Source organism: Maylandia zebra, linkage group LG6 (assembly GCF_041146795.1).
Source record: "Maylandia zebra isolate NMK-2024a linkage group LG6, Mzebra_GT3a, whole genome shotgun sequence".
In the NCBI taxonomy this organism is placed as follows: Eukaryota; Metazoa; Chordata; class Actinopteri; order Cichliformes; family Cichlidae; genus Maylandia; species Maylandia zebra.
The window spans coordinates 22301246-22322954 of record NC_135172.1 but is presented as its reverse complement, the minus strand read 5'-3'; the positions used below and the strand labels follow the sequence as shown (position 1 = coordinate 22322954).

Below are 21709 nucleotides of genomic sequence, written 5' to 3'. Positions count from 1 at the left end.
CTGGCTGGGGTCATCAGACGTGAAGTATGGAATGTGTGGTGTTGGTCCCCGGTACACGGTCTCTGTACTTGGTAGAGGTTCGTGCTGACCATATTTCCTCCAGGCTTTGGAATCAGTTGGCGGCCAGCGAGGCGGGTCCCCAGTCATCTCCCAGAAGCTTTCTGGTTGTTGGCGCTGAAAGGTGTATGGCTCTGCATATTCAGGGGTGACCTGCCTCTTCACACATGCTCCAGGCCCATACTCGTCCTTCACGTTAATTTTCCCGACCTGTTCAGTCACAGGAAGTTGACTGTACTGATAAGGTGACGTACATCTGAAAGGACCTGAGGCTGCTGCACTAGCAGGAATTTCTGATACCGGAGGTGGTGGAACAGGGAATGGCTCAGCACTCTGAGGATCAAGTGGAAGTGATGCCTCTGGCCAAGGTAAATCCTGTATGTCATCCTCTGGTATGTGAAAGGAACGTACCGTGTGTGGGTAGTGTCTGGAGGCATGGTCAGGATGAGGAGACTGAGGCATGGAATCAGTCCACAAGGACTGCCTCTGGTCCTGGGTACGGGGGCCTAATGCAGAAGGTTGGGGAGCTGGTGACGTCTGGAGGGCTGAGGACCGGAGAGAGAGGGCACCAAGCAGAGTCTGAACCTCTCGTCTGAGCTGATTATTATCTTCCTGCATTTCTCTCAGTACTGATAATACCACGTCTGAGGTGCCATGCTGAGAAGTCTGGTCAGCTGGAGTGGCTGAGGTGTTGGGATGTGCCCCATGGTCATCAGGGGACTGGTTGTGCGACACATGCACCTGTGGTAGTGATCTCCTCGGCAACTGCACCAAGAAGTCATCGAGGTAACGAGGCCGATGACCATCGCGACGAGGACGAGGAGTGGATGAGAAAGCCATCTTGCCTGTGAAACTGTAAATCCGGCTCGAAGGACCATGTAATGGAGGAGGTCACTGTAAGTGGGATGGACTTGACCTCCTGACTATGACTGATGTAGATGATAAGGTGCTGACTCTAAGAATCCACAATCTCAACAGGGTTGTCCGATAAGAACAGATGGCATATCCACAAAATCCACTGCCACTCAGGTATCTGTCGTTCACTCATTTATTTAGCAAGAATCCGAAGCACACATCCATAATGTGAGTGAGGGGATTTAACAGACTGTAAAATGCTATATGCCGTGTGGTGAGTGATGGTGTGGTTTAGTCTCATGGACGCACACCGCTAACAGCATTAGAAGGAACGAAAATCCACACGGTGAGTAAACTCTGCTGACTCTTCCCACCTGCAGCTCCGACCGAACTCTCTGCGTCGACGTGTGCGTAGTGATGAGGTAGAATTGTGTCTTCTGATTGGCGAAGAGAATGGGTTGCCTCACCGCTCATTGGCTAAACGGCAGCAGTATGCTGATATCTTACTCCGCAGATGTGGCTCCGTTCATGAGTTCTGCGAACTGGCTGGCCTATTGTACACACACGGTGCAAAATCTCAAATAAATTTTAAACTGCTATTCCTACTCTGGATTGTTCATTATGTACAATGAATCCAGCTCTGTGAAAAATATACAATATATTTAAAAAAAAAAGCCAAAGTTATGAACACTTACAGATAACAGTAAATTTTTACACTGAACCTTCAGGCCTGGTTCAACTAAAGGCCCAGACCTGAATACAAATTGAAAATTTGTACTGATGCTCTCAGCATTTTATTACATGGAGGGCACAAAATTAGTCTCAATAAACACATCCATCAAAGCCTCATCAGCCAAGCTGTGATTAAAACTACAAAAATAAAATAATTTTTCTATGAGTTAAAACTACAACAGCCTGGTTATGTCGATGGGCACATCCTTAAACTAATACTGTTGAAGTACTATTTCATTTTAATAGAGCATTCAGACTGTCTTCATTTAGCCACACTTGCCCACTCTCCCGTGTTAAAAGCGCTCCAGATCTGTCAGACTGTGAGGGCATCTCCTGTGCACAGCCCTCTTCTCACAGCCTCACAGATATTTCTACTGGATCCAGGTCTTGGTGTTAGCCTTGTTCTGGTGACGCCATTCTTTTCATGATTTGAAAGCATGCTTTGGATTGTTGTGCTGAAGGTCATTCAGCATCCTTTATGTAAGACTTCCCTCTTTACGAATAACTTTTTTAAAATTGCAGTTCAGCCAACATTTAAAAGATTTAGATAAAAAAAAAAATCACATGTAACACAGGTCATCAGACACATGGCGAAAGAAATCACATGTAACACAGCTGACGCGAGACAGACAATTGATCAGACACATGTGGATAAATACCACTGTTATGGTAGCTGTGTGGTGGCCTATGTCACTGTGTTCAGTCTCATGCCCCTCCAAAGTCCAACACACTGTGACTTGGTGCTCTGACCCCCATGAAGTTAACTCATATGTTTATGACAAAATTTCATCAACAGCAAAATGCAACAAATCTTGGTGTAGAACACCAAAACCAATTTTGGCTCAAATTTTCTCTGTCAGATTTGGATAGCCATCGGTTGTAACATCTACCCATTTGTCCCTGTCTGTTCAAGCATGCAGTTATCTCCAGGAACCTTTCAGTGAGTGCATTGGTGCCAACTCCATAATCTCAAACTCATTTGTTAACCCACATACAAATATGAGTAACTAAGGTGTCTAGGGTACAATAACCAAAGGGCTGGATGTGACCCAGGGGCCGTGCAAAGCCCAGGTCTGATTATGTGACTCTGGGGCAAACTGTTCATGTTTTAATGATTATTTTCACTGTTACACCATATTTTCTCCACTTTTAGACGACTGTCTTCACTATCTCACACAGTATACCGTATCTAATGCCTTAGAATATCATTTGCACCCTTCTCCTGACTGATACCATATCTTTCAGCAATGCTTTGTAAGCTCTTTGTAAGATGCAACCAAGTAAAGTCAGAAAAGTCTCAGGACAGCTGATCTTTGACTTTAATCAGCCACACTGGTGGCAGGTGTGTTCTGACTACTATTTAACATGAATTTGAATCTGATTGTTTATTTTGAACACAGTCATATCCTGACAGTATAGATAGATATTGGTGTCTTTTTTTACATCACAAAAAAACTTCCATTATAACAGGGCTGTGCAGATCCTGATGATTGAAATCATACACTATCCATCAGATGCATGTAAGTAAAATCTATTTATATAGCTCTCTTTAAGACAAGAAACCAATCACAACGTGATTTACGGAGGTCTTAGTAAAAAAGACGACTACTACACGGTCAAAAATAACACACATGAACCAAGTAAAATGACGCGGAACGCAACGTTACCCGAATGTCTGTCTGAATAGATGAGCATGTGTGTGCTGTCTGTACAGCCCACAGCTCTATGGGCACAGGCGGAGCGGGGGGCAGGTCTGTCGTCATCGCTCCTGCTGCATTATTAATGAGGAGGCAGCGCCACGGAAAAACTGGCTCCTTCTGGTTTCCAGGCATAAATACAAAGCGCAGCCGGTCTGAGGAAAAAACGGCACAAAGGAAAACGGAGCGCTCTGAGGTTTTACAGCTAAAGACCAAGAGAGTCAGGTAACCAGCTCTTCTACTAAAGGGAAAAAACTGACATATTTGACAAGTTATTATTCAGCAGTGGGACGGTAAAGAGGACCGCCGTGATTTTAATTGTTAACGTAAGGGGGTGGAAAGAGGCTCTGTTATCTGTGGAAACACTGTGACAGCTCAGGGGGTCCTGAAGGCAACCGTACACACAAAACGTGACCCACTTGTTTGTGTTGAGAAAATATGAACGGGCACTGCTGCCTGTGTTTAAGCTCGCCGGTGGACGAGCACATCAGATGTTAGTTGATGTATCGCAGGTCTTTCTCTCTCTCTCTCTCTCTGTGTGTGTGTGTGTGTGTGTGTGTGTGTGTGTGTGTGTGTGTGTGTCGGGACAAAGTGCTCAGGCTGGAATAAGGTGGGTTTTTGCTTCTCGCTAAATGTCCGCTTTGAGGTGCCTTCAGGTGTTGTATGTTTGTTGTTGTTCTCACCATCACGTGTTGTCTTTCATAGATAATTAGTTAAAGTAACGCAGTAACGGAGTTTGCTTTGTTTCAAACTGCTGCCACTTTGGCATCACAGCTGAGCTATACGTGGCAGGGGGAGGCTTGTACTCCAGCTGATCCAAGCAGGATATCCACCAGGGAATCAAACAGTCTGATTTCCACAGATTTTTTACCTTCTCTCTGCTCTGCTGCTTTTCTAATGATCTTTGAACTCGTTATCTTCAGTTTATCGGATTTTTTTCTAGACCTAATTAATTTTATTCTTAATCATTTACTTATTGATGAGTTCTATTTTATCAGCTTCTCACTTTCTCGTACTCCCCTTCTTTTTTTAAAAAAAAAATAATAAATTATCAATGAATCCATGAAAATGATTTAATAAATAAAGTTGTCCTTGCAGGTAAAAATGTTATATGTAAATCAAGGGGATTTTTACAGCTCGACAACCCCAAAAACAAAACCCGTTGTTAACCTCTGTCGTGATTTCCTACAAATATAGCTTAAAATACCTTTAATTGGTTTTCTCGCTTTACATGTTTTCTGATTTGTGAATTTTATGCTTTGACTCTATCAGTGGTCATTTGTATACCCTCTTTGTGCATCTCTAATTGATTTCGTTAATTATTGGATGCAGCAGCATCTTAGGGCACGGCTCTCCTCTTTATCTGCATTTGGAGAAGAACAGTGTGGTGTATAAAGGGGCACGTCGGTGGAGTGTTTATGTCTTTGTGAGCGGGGTGCCTCCGGTCCTTCCTCCCAGCTTGGGAAATGTAGAGATGGGAGAGAAGTGTGGAATGTCTGGCCTTTGGCAACACCCCCCGCCCGACTACCCTGCATTTTTCTTCCCCCATCTTTTTTCATGTAAGGATTTAGAAATGTCCATTTCCATGCTACTACTCGCATGGGACCAAAAGAGGAAATGCAGATGTGAGTGTGGACACAGCTGGAAAGGGCTGTGTTCACAATTAAAGCGGAGAGGAAAGCAGTAAAGATGAGAGCCACGAATGAGCTCAGACTCAGTGATTTAAGACATTCCAGCCCAAGACTCGCCCTGCAACTTGACAAGTCCACCAGCACGCACACTGTACTGTAAATTGCTATTTCTAGGTCAATGGTAGCCCTACCCCCTCCCCTCCCCGTCTATTCTCCTCACTCCACCCCACCCTCAGCCATCTATCTACCCAAGGCCAAGCCACACATTAATCTGCTCTAGTGGTGTAAAGCCTGGTGCGGTGACATGTGGCGAGTGTATTACCCAGCCATAGAATTACATGCTACCACGGAGTGATGCGCAATCTGTCAGTTCAGTGTGTGTGTGTGTGTGTGTGTGTGTGTGTGTGTGTGTGTGTGTGTGTGTGTGTGTGTGTGAGAGAGAGATTAAATGCTTTCCATCAATTAGATCATCATCCGTTCAGGTGAATTTTAACAGTGAAATAGGATTTCTTTTGTAGGTCAAGCCAGATTTCATCAGAGTTATTCTAGATGGGTATGTTGCACTTACATTTCAGCACAAAGAAGAAAATGAACCTTACATGATTTCCAACATGGCCTAAACCTGGTTTGGGATCTTGTTTTAGGCACAAGTTCCCCCACGTCTGAGTGTCTTAGTCCGAGTGTGTGGAGAAGTGGGGAGGGGGGAGACAATGCCTGTAAAGTCCCAGTTCTGGAATATAGAGGGTAGATAGAAAGCATTTCTGAAAAATTAACAACTGGGACTGTCACAATGTTGTCATATACAACATTGGAAAGTGCTGACACAAGGTCAGCGTGTTAATGTGCGTCTCCTCCAAAGTGGTGGTCAGAGAAGCTGAGGCATTTATCATAATGTAAACAGTAAGTACAAGTCACACATGAAGGTGGGTCTTTATTGGTTGCTGGAGATGATTCACGTAGTTACTTGTGTTTTCTGTGGACTGTGTCTGAGGAAACGCTTGCGTAATTCATCCGTAGAAACTAGTTTAACATCATACACATTTGCATCATGTGAAATAAAGAATTTAGCTTAAAAGGTTTTGCACATACATACATATGATCAGAGGCAATGGGCTGCAGGATATAAACCAAAAGGTACCCAACTAATAGCTCACCAGCATCCTTTTCTCTTTTCTGTTGTTGTCATTGTGTTTTGTTTTCTGCCACAAATCAGTTTCCTGTGTGATGTTCAAACTTAACAGCTGCAGAATTTAAAAAAAATCAAAATCACATAATGCCACAAAAACGCATTTGTACACCACATTCTTAAACAAACTGCCTTTGAAGCAGCAGAGCAAAGAGACATGGTAGTTCCCGACTGGGTTTTAAAAAACTGAAAAAACCAAAAAAAAAACATTTTTGAGTCCTTCATGAATATATTATTGTTCCAGAAATACATAGAGCAGACTAACACCAACCTCTTTTAAAGCCTGTGAATTAGTCCATTCATGTTGATGCTGAATTCATATTTCAATTTTAGATTCTGGGAATGTAACTGATGATTGGTGTCATTGTTAAAACTGTTTTCTTGTTGTTGTTGTTTCTGTGTGCAGAGAGTAAATGGAACATTTCTCAGCTCAAAGCATTCATGGCTGGGATTAGTTTCAGAGAAAAAGGCAAAACTGAAACTCATTTAATACTTACAAAGATGCGATTCAGTGTTTTAATTGGTAGCTTGTTCACAAGTGCTAATGGAGAATGGAGTCAGTCGAGCGTTGTGCATGGATTAACCGCTTAATATTCTTATATGTTAGTAATAATACAGTTTGAGAAAATCAATAGATTATGTGTCCATGGATACTAGGGCTGCCACAAACGATTATTTTGATAGTCGACTAGTCACCGATTATTTATGCGATTTAGTCGACTAATCAGATCATCATCCACTGGACGTAAAACTACAGCTTATTGCACCAGCAGCATCTGCTCTTATATAACTATCATTAGCTTACAGCTTTAAGCTTTTAAGGTGCTAACTAAAAATAAAGACAAGATGATAGTTTATTCAATTTTAATGAAATTTGCAGATTGTTTTGGTAAAGTTTAATAAACTCCTTGCTATCTAAAATATAACAGGACACCGGAGTATATTCTCCAGCATCTCACACTTCTGATGATCAGCTGTCTGCTTGACGTTTATTCAGCTGTGTAAAAACTATAACTTTAATCTCAGCCAAACCGATTTACTCAGGAACAAATAAAATACTAAAAAAAAAAAAAAAAAAAAAAAAAGCCAAACAACAACATTTTTAATTTATCTAAGTGACTCATATATATTTAACCTGAGTCGCGAAAGACGGCGGTGGGTTTGAAAACAATTTGCCGGGAGTCCGGTGTTCTCACGGTGCTAGTGACCTAGCCCCCGGCTAGCTATCGAGCTGGTGGGTAACAGACGTCTCCGAAAACGTCGGAGCGCTTTTGAAAATATGTGGTGTCCTGATAAACTGAGCCGATATTTGAGGTTTACACAGCTACATTCTCGCCTGAAAATATGTTAAACGTTTATTTTGTGACCCAGAAAGAATAATAAGAGTAATATTAAGACTAACTAGCTACCGCCATTGTTGGAAACTAAGCTGGGCCGCGCTATGAATTCTGGGACACAGCTGCTTCTTCTTCGGGGTTTAACGGCAGCTGGCATCCTTGTACATGCTGTGCTGCCATCTTCTGTTTCAGTCCGTTATTACACTCTTAAATCCTGCTATTATTCCTGCGTCTTTTGCGATCTTACAAAGCTTCAAACGACACGTCGACTATTAAATCAGTCGTCGACGATTTTGATAGTCGACGTAATCGTGACTAGTCGACAAATCGTGGCAGCCCTAATGGATACACAATATTGTTCCAGTTTACAGAGTGTATAGAAAAGATAGACATAGCTTCTTGGTCTGAAAAGTAAAACCAATGTAAATGTGCCTCGAACCTGCACTCGTCAGATTGGGAATTGTGAGTGTGACAATCATCTGATTTCAAAACACGTGAAAATCCCAAATCCTGTTTTTCTAACAGTACGTATTTCGATTGTTACCAGTGAACGACTGCAGAATTAAAGCACTTTGAAATCAGATGTTTCTTTTTGATACACCCTGTACTTTTCTAATTGCTTTATGGTCTCCAGCATCTCAAAGGACAATAAAGAAGCATAAGCGTTATGGCGAGCTTATCTTGTGATTTAGAAGTCGCTGTCATAAGATTGTGGGGTGTATCTCAGTTTGCTATGCCAATCACACCCATTTTCAAAAAAAAAAAAAAAAAACCCAGATAGCAGCGGGCAAAAGCTCAGCTTCTAGGCAGGACGGTGTCAGTGGGTGATGTCGTGGCAGCTGCATCCGTCTTTATATACAGTTTATAGTCTAAATCTGTAAATTCCAGCAAAACAAATAAACATCATCCACGGGGGAGAGGAAAATAAGAAGAAAATTATTTTATTCACAGTGTTGCTCCGTGATTTGAAACATTGCTGAAAAAAGAACCCCTCAAACATAGTAAATATTGGAAGAAGCCCCTGTTCTACAAATCCAGGAAGTCTGACCTGTATTCACGAGGAGGATCATGAAGTCAGGCCACATGTCATGTACTGACGGGCAGATTTGAGGGTTTAACGCACATCTGTTTCAGCCGTCGGATACGAGCGTTTCTCGTACAGATGTTCTGTCAAAGCTTGTGGTTTCCTCTCTGACAGCCTTTTTGTTCTTTGATCAGCTGATCTTGCAACTGAACTATCACTGCTCACAACTTTCTTACAACACAGTTCCTCAAAAAAACCCTCCAAAATCAAGTCAAAGTTTAATATCTGTGCAGAGGCCTATTGTGTGTCACAGTTATGTCTTTTTGCGGTCTGCAGAGTGCGTGTACGTCTTTCAGTTGGGTGGCCTCAAGCTAAACGAAACTCTGTCTATTTTCTAAACAGTATATTATGTACTGAACTCTCCCCGGTGTTGCTGTGGTAACAAATATATATGTGTGTGTGTGTGTGTGTGTGTGTGTGTGTGTGTGTGTGTGTGTGTGTGTGTGTGTGTGTGTGTGTGTGTGTGTGTGTGTGTGTGTGTGTGTGTGTGTGTGGGGGCAGGATATGGGTTACCTCAGAAGACATTATGCTGATGCTTGTACAAGTCAGGAGTAGGAAAACAGACCTAAACGTTATCATATAATGGTGATAACTTTTGACCGATATATCTCCCATAAGGAACTACAGTGTTAGTTTGTAGTGACGTTCAGGAATGTCCTCCGTGCTGTTTCCCACACTCATCCACAGCTGTCCATACATCGATAGCGAACAGCCTTGTGTGGCTGAACAACAAGGTCGTCTGTGTGTTATGTCTTCACAGTCACGGTGTCTCTGAGCAGTTTCAGTTAAATTAGAGGGACTCTGGCAAGAAATGAGCAAGGGTTTGCTTTTGTGCCTTTGTATAGTCTATTCTCTGATGGAAATAACAGGGTTGTCTCATCGCTTCTAATTTGGCCTTGTGCTTAATAATAAACAGACACACTATGGGAAGGCAGAACATTAGCCGCATGGCATTAAGTTAATCACAGGTATAAACACAGCTGTAAATGTTGGTTATATTCACAGGAATGCCAATAAGCAGGACTTACCAGTTGTAAAATAGGTTGTGTGTGGCTTTATTTTTGTGTTAAAACAAGAACATACTTAGACCAACAAGCAGAGCACCAAAGAGGCCCAGATTTGACTCTGGTTTGAGGTCTACTGGTCAAAAAGTTCTGGTTTGGTTGGGTAGTGTGAATAAATCATCGTCTTGTGTATGCTACATTCGCTGAACAAGATCATTTTATTATCTTATTTTCACCACGTCCTTGTTATTCTTGTTATTCTGTAGGTGAAACTGGTGAGAGAGAATTTAAATTCCATTCTTTTTATATGTCTTTTTTTATATTTATCATCAATTCCTCTCCAAGGTAACTGCCTTTAACAAACCCTGCCACTTTTTTCTGTCATCGTCCTGAGGGTGGTGAAGTCATGCCCAGGCAATACGTTTGTCAGGCAGCCAACAGCACAGATGTGCAGGGCACACCTGTAAATGTTTTGGGTTTCGAAAAGTCCTCAAACTGAAATCATCACATGGATAGTCGCCGCAGGCTCTAAAAACAGGGTTTTGGAAGCTAAGAGTTTGACAGACTTAAAGCTGATCTTTCTTGATGTAGAACCTCTGAGCAAATTGGCACTTTACGAACACACGCACGCACAGATATACACATGTTGTGTTGCTGTTACACTTGTTTTACATGTACATAGCAAATTTGAGTTAAATAGCTTTAGACTTTATTGTCCTCTTGGGTAGTTTTGCTCTAAAGGTTCCAGTGTCAAGTAAAAAATGCACTCTCAGTAGTTTCCCTAACCTTTCCTATACATAGCAAAACTACATAATGTGGAGTTTCTGAGTTTTACATGTGTATTTGTCACCCTCCTGTCAGTGTCATCATTTGTAACTTGGTTCTTGTTCTTTGCTCTGTCCCCAGCCTTCATTGCAGAGGAGTTTGGACGGCATGCAAAGTTGTGAAATTTCCTCAGACAGCACTGATGATCCTCTTAGTAGCGGCCTACGTATTCATCGGCAGCCTCGAATAGTAGTGATTGGAGCTGGCTTGGCTGGCCTGGCCGCAACTAAGATCCTACTGAAAAACGGCTTCACTGATGTCTCTGTCCTAGAGGCATCGGACCACATCGGCGGGAGAGTTCAGAGCGTTCAGCACGGTGGGAGGATTTTTCTGTCTTAACCCAAAAATTAGCATCACACACTAATTGGGTTAACGGGTAGAATGGAGATCTCCAGTTGATTAAATCATGAAGTTCTATGTCAAGTTATATTATACGATGGGGCAAAGTCTCTAGAAAACCATTGTGCTTACTGGCAATCATTTGAATGGATCATGGACGAGGTCACTGGTTAAGTCGTTTGGAAAGCTTCTCTGTTTTGATTTTGTTTGGTTAATAAGAAGTCACATTACCCACACGAGTGTGATTAAGAGTCTAAGTTGGCTGTTAAAGATATTGGAAAACAGCAATTTATCAGCCCCGAGAGTGTGATTGAATCAACTTTATCCACTCAAGACAACATTAGAAAGCTGGCTGTTTATCAGCATGAGCAACTAAATTAGCATTAGCTAACAGATCATTACAAACTGTTTTAATATATGAAAATTGCTACATGTTGCACTTTTAAATGGATTTCAGTTTTATCTGTTAGCTAAAATATGAGGGCATCTAGCTTAACTTCACATAAACGGTGAATAAAATAGTTGGGCGTAGCCACCATCTCGTCACTCACACGTAAATGAAGTCCTGTTATGGTGAGCTGAGCATTTTCGCTGCTGCCGTCTTATTGTTCACTAAATGCACACAGTCCTGACCCAAGAAGGCATTTAGAATGAAAATAATTTACAAAATGTTTTATTATATGTAATCTGAAGCTAGTAACTGAGCCAATAGCCAAACAGCCCCTGTAGTTACGCGGCTGTTTGCTCAAAGGTCCTTGCCTGATGACCGTGTAAATGCCATAAGGCACTTCAGCACTGACTTCACCTGTCATACCTGGAAGCTACGTCCATCTTTATGGATGAAGCCCAAAAGCTTAAAAAAAATTTGATGAATGAATAAAACACAAAAACTTGCAAAATGGTTTCTGTAGGTAGCTAGCTACTAGCTTTAGGAAGCCACTTCACTTCACTGTTAAACAAAATGTGCTAATTAGGTAAACTGACCTAGCCATGTTCGTCTTAGCAGCGTCTTATTGATCTTATTTTAAACATACAGACCTGCATAAGGCCCCTTATGAACCCAATAACTGTACAGAAAAGGTTTTGAATTTTATGCCAGAAAAACTAAGTTAATAATTTTGCCCTATTTAGGTAAAAAAAATTTCCAGGTAACAGTTTAAAATCTGCTGAGGTTTTCCCAAGAAGACAATATTTGACATATGGTCAGTTTTTAACTTTGATTGGTTAGTTTCAGTTAAACTGTGCTGTTAATCAGTCATACAGTCGCACAATCAGGATTTCCTGAATATGCCAAAAACCGCACTTCCTCAAATGTATTTCTACATATTTTAGTGACGTTGTTGTGATTATCTTACAAAATCAACTGAACTGTGAGTCTTAGGCAAGAAAAATTTAGCCTTCCACTGATTTCCACCATGATGAATTCTTCTAACTGGCAAGAACAAACGAGCGGTTAATAAAAAGAGCCTGGCTCTGTGCGCATAAAAGGAGCCACATGTAAAAAACATGCACGCATTCGGTTACACGTAAGTCTATATGTTAGGTGCTGTGTTTGTGTGCTTGAGTGCGTGTGGTTACTTCTGTCGTTTTATCAAAAAGTGAACGCATACAGTGGGTTTGATGCTATTATCCTCAGAAAAGAAAATTCATGGTATTCCACTGGGGCTTTAGCTTTGGTATTTTAATTGCGTTGACCTACTTTTGAACTCTATAATTACCCAAAACTCCAGAGTGATTGTGCTTGAGCCAAGAAGACCGTATATACTGCATCACTCAGGGGCACTTAGGAGACCCTGTGTTCTTTAAATTAATCTCTATTGATTTTTCTGTACTACAGGAAAAGCAACTTTGGAGCTTGGCGCTACCTGGATCCATGGTGCCAATGGGAACCCAGTATACCACCTGGCGGAGGACAACGGGCTGCTTGAACACACCACAGATGGGGAGAGGAGTGTGGGACGCATCAGCCTGTACACCAAGAACGGTGTGGCTCACTACCAGACCAATGTCGGGAAGAGGATCCCCAAGGACCTGGTGGAAGAGTTCAGTGACCTGTACAATGAGGTGAGGGGACACATTTGCGCACAATTGGATGCACACATCAGCATGCAAAAATGGAAGTGTGCACGAACAGAGATGCTGGATGTTCAACCTGCATAACAACTCAATATGCAAGTGAAATTTTGCCACATATTGTCGGCAGTAGCCAGATTATATAAGGTCAGCAGTAACCATTGAAAAAACTCACTGTGCAGGCTCACTTTGTTCTAGCTGTAATCCATGATTTTAAATCCAGAATATGTTAGGCTGGATTAATAAGAATGTGGATTAAGTGATGCACAAGAGCAACGCATTTGTGCAGACATGGAAAAACAGGCTGGAACAGCTTCAATAAATTATTGTAGTGAGCAAGGTGATTTTACTGTAGCAAGTCTTCTCACGCTCATTACTTTTTCTTTTTCTTTTTTTTTTTACTGTTGTGTAAGTTGTTGTTTAAGTAGGTCACATCTGGAAAAGCACTTACAGAGAGAAGGTATAGCAGCACACACACATTTTTCTTTTCAGCATCTGTGCAGTGACGAATCTGAATTTTACAGCTTCGCAGATATGAGCAGAAAAAAGAGCTTTACATTATTTTAAAACCTGAAGATTTGTGGTGAATTGTCCTCTTACAGTGAAATGAGTCTATGCTGTTCAAATCACTCCAGTTTTCCAGCTCTTGTGAATATAGTGCATGCTTTGATGCACATTTGATTGCACAAGCTCTCTTGGTATTTGTGATGCGTATAAAAAATTGGTTTGACTTTGAAAGGGAAGTGATCCTGTGCAACTTTGCGGCCCGCAAAGTTGCACAGGATCACTTCCCTTTTACCACACGGTGTACTGTGATATCATCCAGCCCAGGCTGAGGAGTGATGTGGACAGGGGTGAACACTCTGTCACCCTTAATGATTATGGTCCGTGTCATATGAAGGTTGCTTCTTATGCCCTGTGCTGGGTTTCTCCTTGAGGTTCAGCATTGGTTACTGTCCCTTTCACATGTGTAATATTGAGTTGTTTCCTTAATGAATAAAGTTGAATATGTTTAATATTTATGTGGTATAGTTTAATTATTCTCTCTCTATTAGCTGTTAGGTCTTATTCATTCACTTGTAATATATTTATGCAGCAATCTAAAAGGTTTTTTTTATTGTATATCAAGTTAAATCAACCTTCATTTTTCACTAGAAAATCACTATGAAATGTCAAAAATCAGAATTTAATAAAAGCCAAATTCAGATCAGTGCTCCTGTCAGTTTACACTCACAGCACCTGCAGCCAGCAAAAAAGAAAAATGTCACAAGCAATGAAAACAAAAATAACTTCAGTGATTTAAGGAGCTTGGAAAGAAAAGCGTCTGGACTTCTTTAGGTTGCTTGAAGATGTTTCACCTCTCATCCGAGAAGCTTCTTTAGTTCTAGGGTCAAATGGTGGAGAGTCCCAGATTTAAAGTTAGAGTCCCAGAGAGCAGCCATTTGGCTTTTCTACCTTTAAACCCTGTGGGAGTATCCCCCCCCCCCCCCCCCCCCAAAAAAAAAAAGAGGGACAAAAGGGACCCCCTGATGATCCTCTACCTAATCACATGAGCCAAGGTGTGAAAACGGGTGTGGTTCAGTGATTATTCCTTGAGCGAAACGAAAAGTAGTTTGTAACAGTCAGCAAATAGCTCAGCATTGTGCACATGCTGATTTAAAACAGAGCTGGGAGAGAGATCAGAGCTAAGAAAATGACCAACACACATGCAATCAAGCAAGAAACCATCAGGCACAAGGGGAATTTGGGGGTTGGGAAGGTGAGGTAGAGTCAGGAAGTCAGTTGGAACCATTTGTACTTAGGCCCAAGCGTAACATTCAACCTGAACTGTCTAAACTCCAGTACATGGGCTGCATTCGGAAAGTCAGGGATTCATTAACTGGAAGTCGAGACAACAGCTTTGCGCTGTTATGTTTTGACTCAATACATGTTGATGCATAACTGATGTGGTCCTTACTGGCTGTTCTTTCTAGGAAATGGTTCATAATCAACATTGTGGAAGCACATTTTGTCAGCACACCAGCATTTCTTCATAGTGTCCTTTACCGCTGTCTTTGTTCTGCTTTTTACCGGCCTGTAATGTGTTGTAACTTGTTCTGTCTGTAGTGTTTCGCCATGATGCCAGTGTTTAGTCCTGCAAGTACAGAAATCTGGCCTGGACTGAAATAAATTGGTTTCTTTTAGTTCCTCATTTCACAATGCCCTGCTTTCTTTACATCGTTCCTTGCCTTTTGCTCTCGTTTAGGTGTACGAGCTGACTCAGGAGTTCTTCAAGAACGGGAAACCCGTCTGTGCTGAGAGCCAGAACAGCGTTGGCGTTTTTACACGAGACGTGGTCCGCAAGAAGATCATGTTGGATCCTGATGACTCTGACAGCACCAAGAAAGTCAAACTGTCCATGCTACAGCAGTACCTCAAGGTGTGCGTTGTTTCGTTTGAAGACAAACATTTGTAAATTTGGAGTCCTAGAAAATAACTGATACTCATGAACCCCGAAGCTTTGGTTTGTTTCCTTATCGCTGCCTATAATCCATGTAGCTATCAATGGACAAATAAATATTATAAATTTAAAAAAAAAAAAGGCACAGTGAGCGGCGTAAGTACAACTTGCAGATAAATAAAAACAATCTTGCTAACATACGTCATTTACATGGGAATGGGGCATCTGTCTGGTATGATTGCCATAGCAACCCTAATCTTTCATTCATAAAGTAGGCTAACATTGCTGTGGTTAGCATTTAGCATGGGCTAGCTGCCTGTAATTCACTTTAATCAGTTAAATTGGGGTGACAAGTCACAGCAATGATCACATTTTCCAGTTTAATGTGAGCCTGCATAGTCCACCTCTCAGGATACTGCTTAGTGATCACCCTGGATTGTTTTAATTGGGCTGAGCGATTCATTTTCCTAGAGACTACATGAGAATCTGGGACTGTTACTTTAACCTGCTGCCATTAACGGTCGCATCGCAGTAGCAGATCCTCTGCCTCCATCTTCCTCTTTTGTTACCATCCTCTTCTGTCGCCAATTAGCTCATAAAGGGATGAAGTCAATAACATGGCATAACAGTCCCAGTGTGTCATGTGTCCCCTAGGGAGATTTACTTGACCACAACTAGATAGACAAATAGATCTTGATTGACTGTCGCCTCACATAGTTGTTGAAAACATTAATTTTCTATCAACCCTGCAAGTAGTACAAGCAAAGCTATGCTAACCTAGCTCATTAGTGGCCTAGGTACATCCTCATAGAACTGAAGTTATAGCCTGTATAACTTTATATTTCAAAGTGAATATAAAGTGAGTGCATGTGGAGAAACGCAGCAGGGAAGCAAATGGCAAACATTAGGTAACTGCTGCCATACTGGTTCACCAGCTAATGAGCCAGAAGCAGGTGTAGCTGTCCTCTAAACCCTGTGTATTCCCAGTATGTTTAAACTAGTTAATTCATGCTGATTTGTTGAGTGCAGTAGCTGCAGAGATGACTTGCTGACACGCAGTAAATACTTTAATGGCTGCAGAGGTTTGATTTTGAATGTTAGCATTGCTACTTTAGTGACACCCGATCCTCTATGTTGATGTTGCATCATGTTTCAGGTGGAAAGTTGTGAAAGCAGTTCTCCCAGTATGGACGAGGTGTCCCTGAGTGAGTTTGGTGAGTGGACGGAGATCCCCGGGGCACATTATGTCATCCCTGAAGGTTTTATGAAGATCATGGAGCTCCTGGCCCAGGACATCCCCTCCCACACCATCTGCCTTCGCAAGCCGGTGCGCTGCATCCACTGGAACTACTCAGCCCAGCATCAGGAGGTGATCACTAAGAGCAGCGACGACAACCACAATGAAAACAACCACAGCAGCCAGCCTGTGATGCGGGGTCACCCTGTCAGCGTGGAGTGCGAGGATGAGGAGTGGATCATGGCCGACCACGTGATCGTGACGACCTCTCTGGGCGTGCTGAAGCAAAACCACGAAGCCATGTTCTCGCCCTCTCTTCCCGAGGACAAGGTCCTCGCCATCGAGAAGTTGGGCATCAGCACCACCGACAAGATATTCTTGGAGTTTGAGGAGCCCTTCTGGAGCCCCGAGTGTAACAGCATCCAATTTGTGTGGGAGGACGAGGCCCAACTGGAGCAGCTGGCCTACCCCGAGGAGCTGTGGTACAAAAAAATCTGTAGCTTTGATGTCCTCTATCCACCTGAGCGCTACGGCTACATGCTGAGCGGCTGGATCTGTGGGCAGGAGGCGCTGTACATGGAGCGCTGCGATGACGAAACGGTGGCCGAGACCTGCACTGAGCTGCTGAGGCGCTTTACAGGTGAGGGCATGTAGACGCAGATGTATAGAGCTTGGACAGTTTTACGCTCATAACAAGATATGCTATTCTTATGACTTTTTAAAACTGCATTTAAAATAGGATCTAGTTTAACTAACAAAGAACTATTGAGGACAAATAAGAGATCTCTACTTTTATAATCTTCACTTCTGTGGATTTAATAAACCAGGCAAATTCAGCTGTAACCTCCTTCTTTAATTCTAGTGAAGCCTTCACTAAGAATCAGTCATCTAAAACTAACACGGTTCAGTCTGAGGCTGTGAGTTCAGTGACTCATTTGTACTATGATTAAGGTTGGGTCATTGTACTTCATAGAAAGGAAATGATGTCACCTTTCAGCTGTGATGTAAGCACCTTTTTTTTTTCTGCAAAGAAAGGCTGAGAGATAATACCGCTGAATGACTCTGGTGCCTTCTTTGTGTTCGGTGAACAGCAGCTTACCAGTCTCGTGTCACCGCTCAGAGAGCTGATGTTGCACAAGGCAGAGAGTCATTTATTGTCACTGGGATTTTTAACCATCCCTTCTTTTATACATACACAAACAATCCAGTACTTGCTGCTACCAGTTACATGATGCACGTCACATCTTGCGCAACTGGGGAAAAAACAGAAGGCTGACTAACTGCTTCAAAGTGACTGGAAGCTAAAATGTAACACGCACTACTGTTTGGCAACTTGCATAAGGTAAGAAGTGCAGAGAGGAAAGGTCTTGGATTATATTCTACCTCAGAAGTAGGTCACAGAGACACTTACTGTCACTTCATGATAAGGTCAGTGGACTGTAATTTGCACAGAGAAGCCAAACACATACAGTCACTCCTCATTTAGGTCAGCGTGGTTTAATCCCTTCAGCTGTTTGCTTAATTGCATCACTCACTGGTGCCTCTCTGCTCGCACACAGTCACAAGTTGATTTGTGTTGGCAGATTAAACATCCAAGTGTAAAAGCTAGTCCAGGTTAGCTGCTGGTCTTTCATATAATTTTACCATTTTAGAGGTATCTGAAAAACATCTCAACAACTTGGAGTTGCTTTGAAATTGTTGTACAGACATTTCTTTCTTTCACACCTGATGATGATGGTGGCTCATGAAATGTCAACCATCAGTTATTGTTCTCTGCTTTTGTTGTTTTAGGGATGGTTTTTAAATCTTAGCATCCTAACCCACTGACATGGTAGCTCCTAAACATGTTGGATCTGCCACAGTGAGAGCTGAGACGGATAATAAGAGCAGCTATTGTCGACTTGCTGACTGTCATTGTCTTTTTATCTCAGCTGACTCCTTTGTCTTTCCACCCTTTCGTCCATCTCCAGGGAACCCCGACATTCCAAAGCCCCGGCGCATCCTGCGCTCCTCATGGGGCAGCAACCCGTACATCCGAGGCTCCTACTCCTTCACCAGAGTCGGATCCAGTGGTGCGGACTGTGAAAAGCTGGCCATGCCACTACCTTATGCCAATAGCACCAAGGCTCCAGTAAGAACTGCTTACATTACAGTTGCTAGATATTTAGTTGTCATTTATTGATTAGTAGACATCCTTTTTTTTTTAATGCACTACACAAACTCTTTGAGTAGAACAGTGCCATGTAAGTGCCAGTCTATTGACCATTTTACCACTTTTATCCATATACTGTATGTTGACTTTACACTTTTTCTTTATAATTATTTCCACAGTTCCCTTTCTAGAAAATGTTTTACTGATTATTTTATAGTTTGAAATCTTATATTTTTTACTTAGAAGCTGAACTGTTCTGAGTGTAGACGTTTGGGATGGCAGTGTTTTTGCCCTCATGGTTTGTTTACAACCTTCGGCCACACTCAGAGATCATGTGCCCAGTGTGGCCGCGTCATCACATACATGTCAGAGCCCAGCTGGTGCAGAGCGAATACAGCTGGTGTCAGGAGGGTCCGAAGTGCTGATTGCAGGCCAAAAGTCTAGACCATGAAACTCGATGCATTCTGGGTGAAAGGGAGAAGGGGCTAGGAGTGTGGGGGTGGAGGATCCGTGTGTTCACTTGACACTGCTGAAGGAACGGCATGACCCCCTTCTGCTGAAGTGTACAACCCTGGCAAAGTGAAATCCCGAGCCCTCAGGAAAGTTTCTGTAGCCTCCTACATGTGGAGCACTAACAAGGGAGTGAAATAGGAGCGAGTGCCTCAGGAGAAACAGAAAAAACCAACATGATGACATTGATGGATCGTGATTGAATCTCATTTTTGTTCCCTCTCTGGTTTCCTCTCCTCCCCTCTTTGCTCAGCCCTTACAGGTCCTGTTTGCTGGAGAGGCCACCCACAGAAAATACTATTCCACTACCCATGGTGCTTTGCTATCAGGGCAGAGAGAGGCCACTCGCCTGATGGAGATTTACCAGGACTTGAACAGCGCGGAAACCACGAAGCCTAATATATAAAAATAAATGAACCTCTGACTAGTGAAAAAAATACAAACCTGTTGAGTTGAAGCTTTTCATCCTGATGATTAAGTTATACTTAAAAGCATAGCTCGGGCATTATTACACCTGTAACAAATGACTTTTGTTTCTATTGTACTGTAGATTTGAATCATGCTAAATTTTTATTTGAGATGTACTGTTCAGAAGTTGCCAATGGTGCTGTCATTTCATTTCTTTATCATTCTTTTTTTAATCAGTAATTTAATGTTTATAATAACAGCATCTGTAATTTAACTTGTTTTTGTAAGTGCCTTCTGTACGTAATGCTATGTTATTTCGAAAATAATGAAAATACTAAACAAAAAAAATCGAAGGTTTTAACAAAATAAAAGTTTTATCATCATTTAATACGGTTTTGTTTTGTTTTCTTGATTCATTAAATTTATTAAACACACCAGTGGATGTGCAGATGTTCTCATTATTTTGAGTGAGAGGGAGCACAAAGTGGTGCACGTGGAAAGAAGAGGAAAAAGGCTCCAAAGTGACAGATGGTGTTAGAACAGGCCTCAGCCCAGCCTCCACTTCTGTTGGACAACACTGTCAATCCTCTTAATCAGAGACGGAAAAGACCAGGGAAGGTTTCAATTAACAACAAATGAAAACGGGTTTTAAATTCTGTGTTTACGCCCCACCGATCATCATTTTCCAGAGTCAGGTGGTCGTATGAAAACAAGCCCTCTTTAACTACAAACCCTCACCGCTTGTTAACACACAAATCTAACCAGCTAATCGCATGACAGCAACTGCATGATTCAGGCATGGTAGGTCTGAATCTGTCGCGATTGTTGGTGCCAAATAGGCAGGTCTGAGTATTTTAGAAACTGATGAGCAGCTAGAATTTTACTCAAAAATTTAAGGGAACTACTTAAAAAAATGTTTTAAAGTATTACAAAGAATGCTCTGAAAAAGAAAATGTCCAGTGAGAGGCAGTTCTGAGGAAAGGTGCCTTATTAATGTAAGAGGAGAATGGCCAGACTGCTTTAATGTTAAGTGGGGGGTAATATTAACTCAAATAACTACTGGTTAGAACTGAGGTATGCAGCAGAGCATCTCAAGATGCACCACAAGCAGCAGAAGACCGATTCACACATGCTGACCAAAATTGGATATTAAAAGACTGAGAAATGGGATGTGTCAGCAACAAAAGTTTCATCACATCAGGAGAGCTAAAATGACTAAATTTTTCATTTAAAAAAAAGTTTTTTAACATTTAGGCTATTTTTCATTAGGGGAAAGAGTAAGTGGCTTTTCCAACACTGAATATGGGAAGCTTTAAGGGGAAAAGTTCACAACATTGACTTTCACCAATTTATGCTAGCCATGTCAACAAACACGCTAACTGTTGGACTTTATAGAGCATGGAAGAAAATAACTTATGTGGAGTCTGGCAGGCAGACGTCAGTTCAGTGCATTATTTGTTTCAGTTGCTTGTAGATTGTTCAGAATTAATCTCACAGAATTGATAAATGGTTCAGAAAAGTGTTTTATTTTATTAAAACATTCACATATAATTAGAGAACTCCAAGACCGGCACAAAAAATAACTGCAGAGGAAAGTAACTCAAAATTGCCCCTCTGTGCTTTAAGGATAAATCGGTGCACCCTGACAAGCACCATGTCACGAATGGTTACCCAGAATCCATTACTGATCACATGTTTGGTTGGAAGTTTCCAATTAAAATCTACTTAGGCTGCAGATCTGTAGTTGTGGTCAGCTTTATTTAAGCCACATTAAGGAAGCAGCCGAAAGAAGCCTACAGTACTACATATCAGTTCTGCACAGAGACTTTTACCTGATTTCCAAAGTATTGCAAACAGTATGTGTTTCAGATTTTTGCCTCAATGTCTCTTTTTCAACCCAGACACTTCTTTTTTATTTTCCTATATGCCCCAAAACTTCTTAGTCTCAAAAACTCACAGAAATCCATGCATCAAACATTTGGCATTACAGGGTTAAAGCACAGAGACGAGATAATTTGAGGGTTGCGAATCTGCACCCTACAGGCAGCTCGGCTCTTATGGGAAACAGCTGAAGCACAGACTGACGACCACATAAGCAGCAAGGACACAGATCCATCTTCGTGATGTAAACTTGCTGCCAGA

General features: G+C 41.9%; 1 protein-coding gene across 1 annotated transcript; it reads left to right on the top strand.

Annotated features, from left to right (window-relative positions):
- The first annotated feature begins 3406 nt into the window (after nt 1–3406).
- On the top strand, nt 3407–19955 carry smox (spermine oxidase). The gene is made up of 7 exons (XM_004549456.5): nt 3407–3566; nt 10490–10724; nt 12585–12811; nt 15066–15239; nt 16417–17137; nt 18468–18628; nt 19413–19955. The coding sequence occupies exons 2-7, from the start codon at nt 10517–10519 to the stop codon at nt 19563–19565; spliced, it is 1644 nt and encodes a 547-aa protein (XP_004549513.3). The 5' UTR covers nt 3407–3566; nt 10490–10516; the 3' UTR covers nt 19566–19955.
- Nucleotides 19956–21709: the final 1754 nt, after the last annotated feature.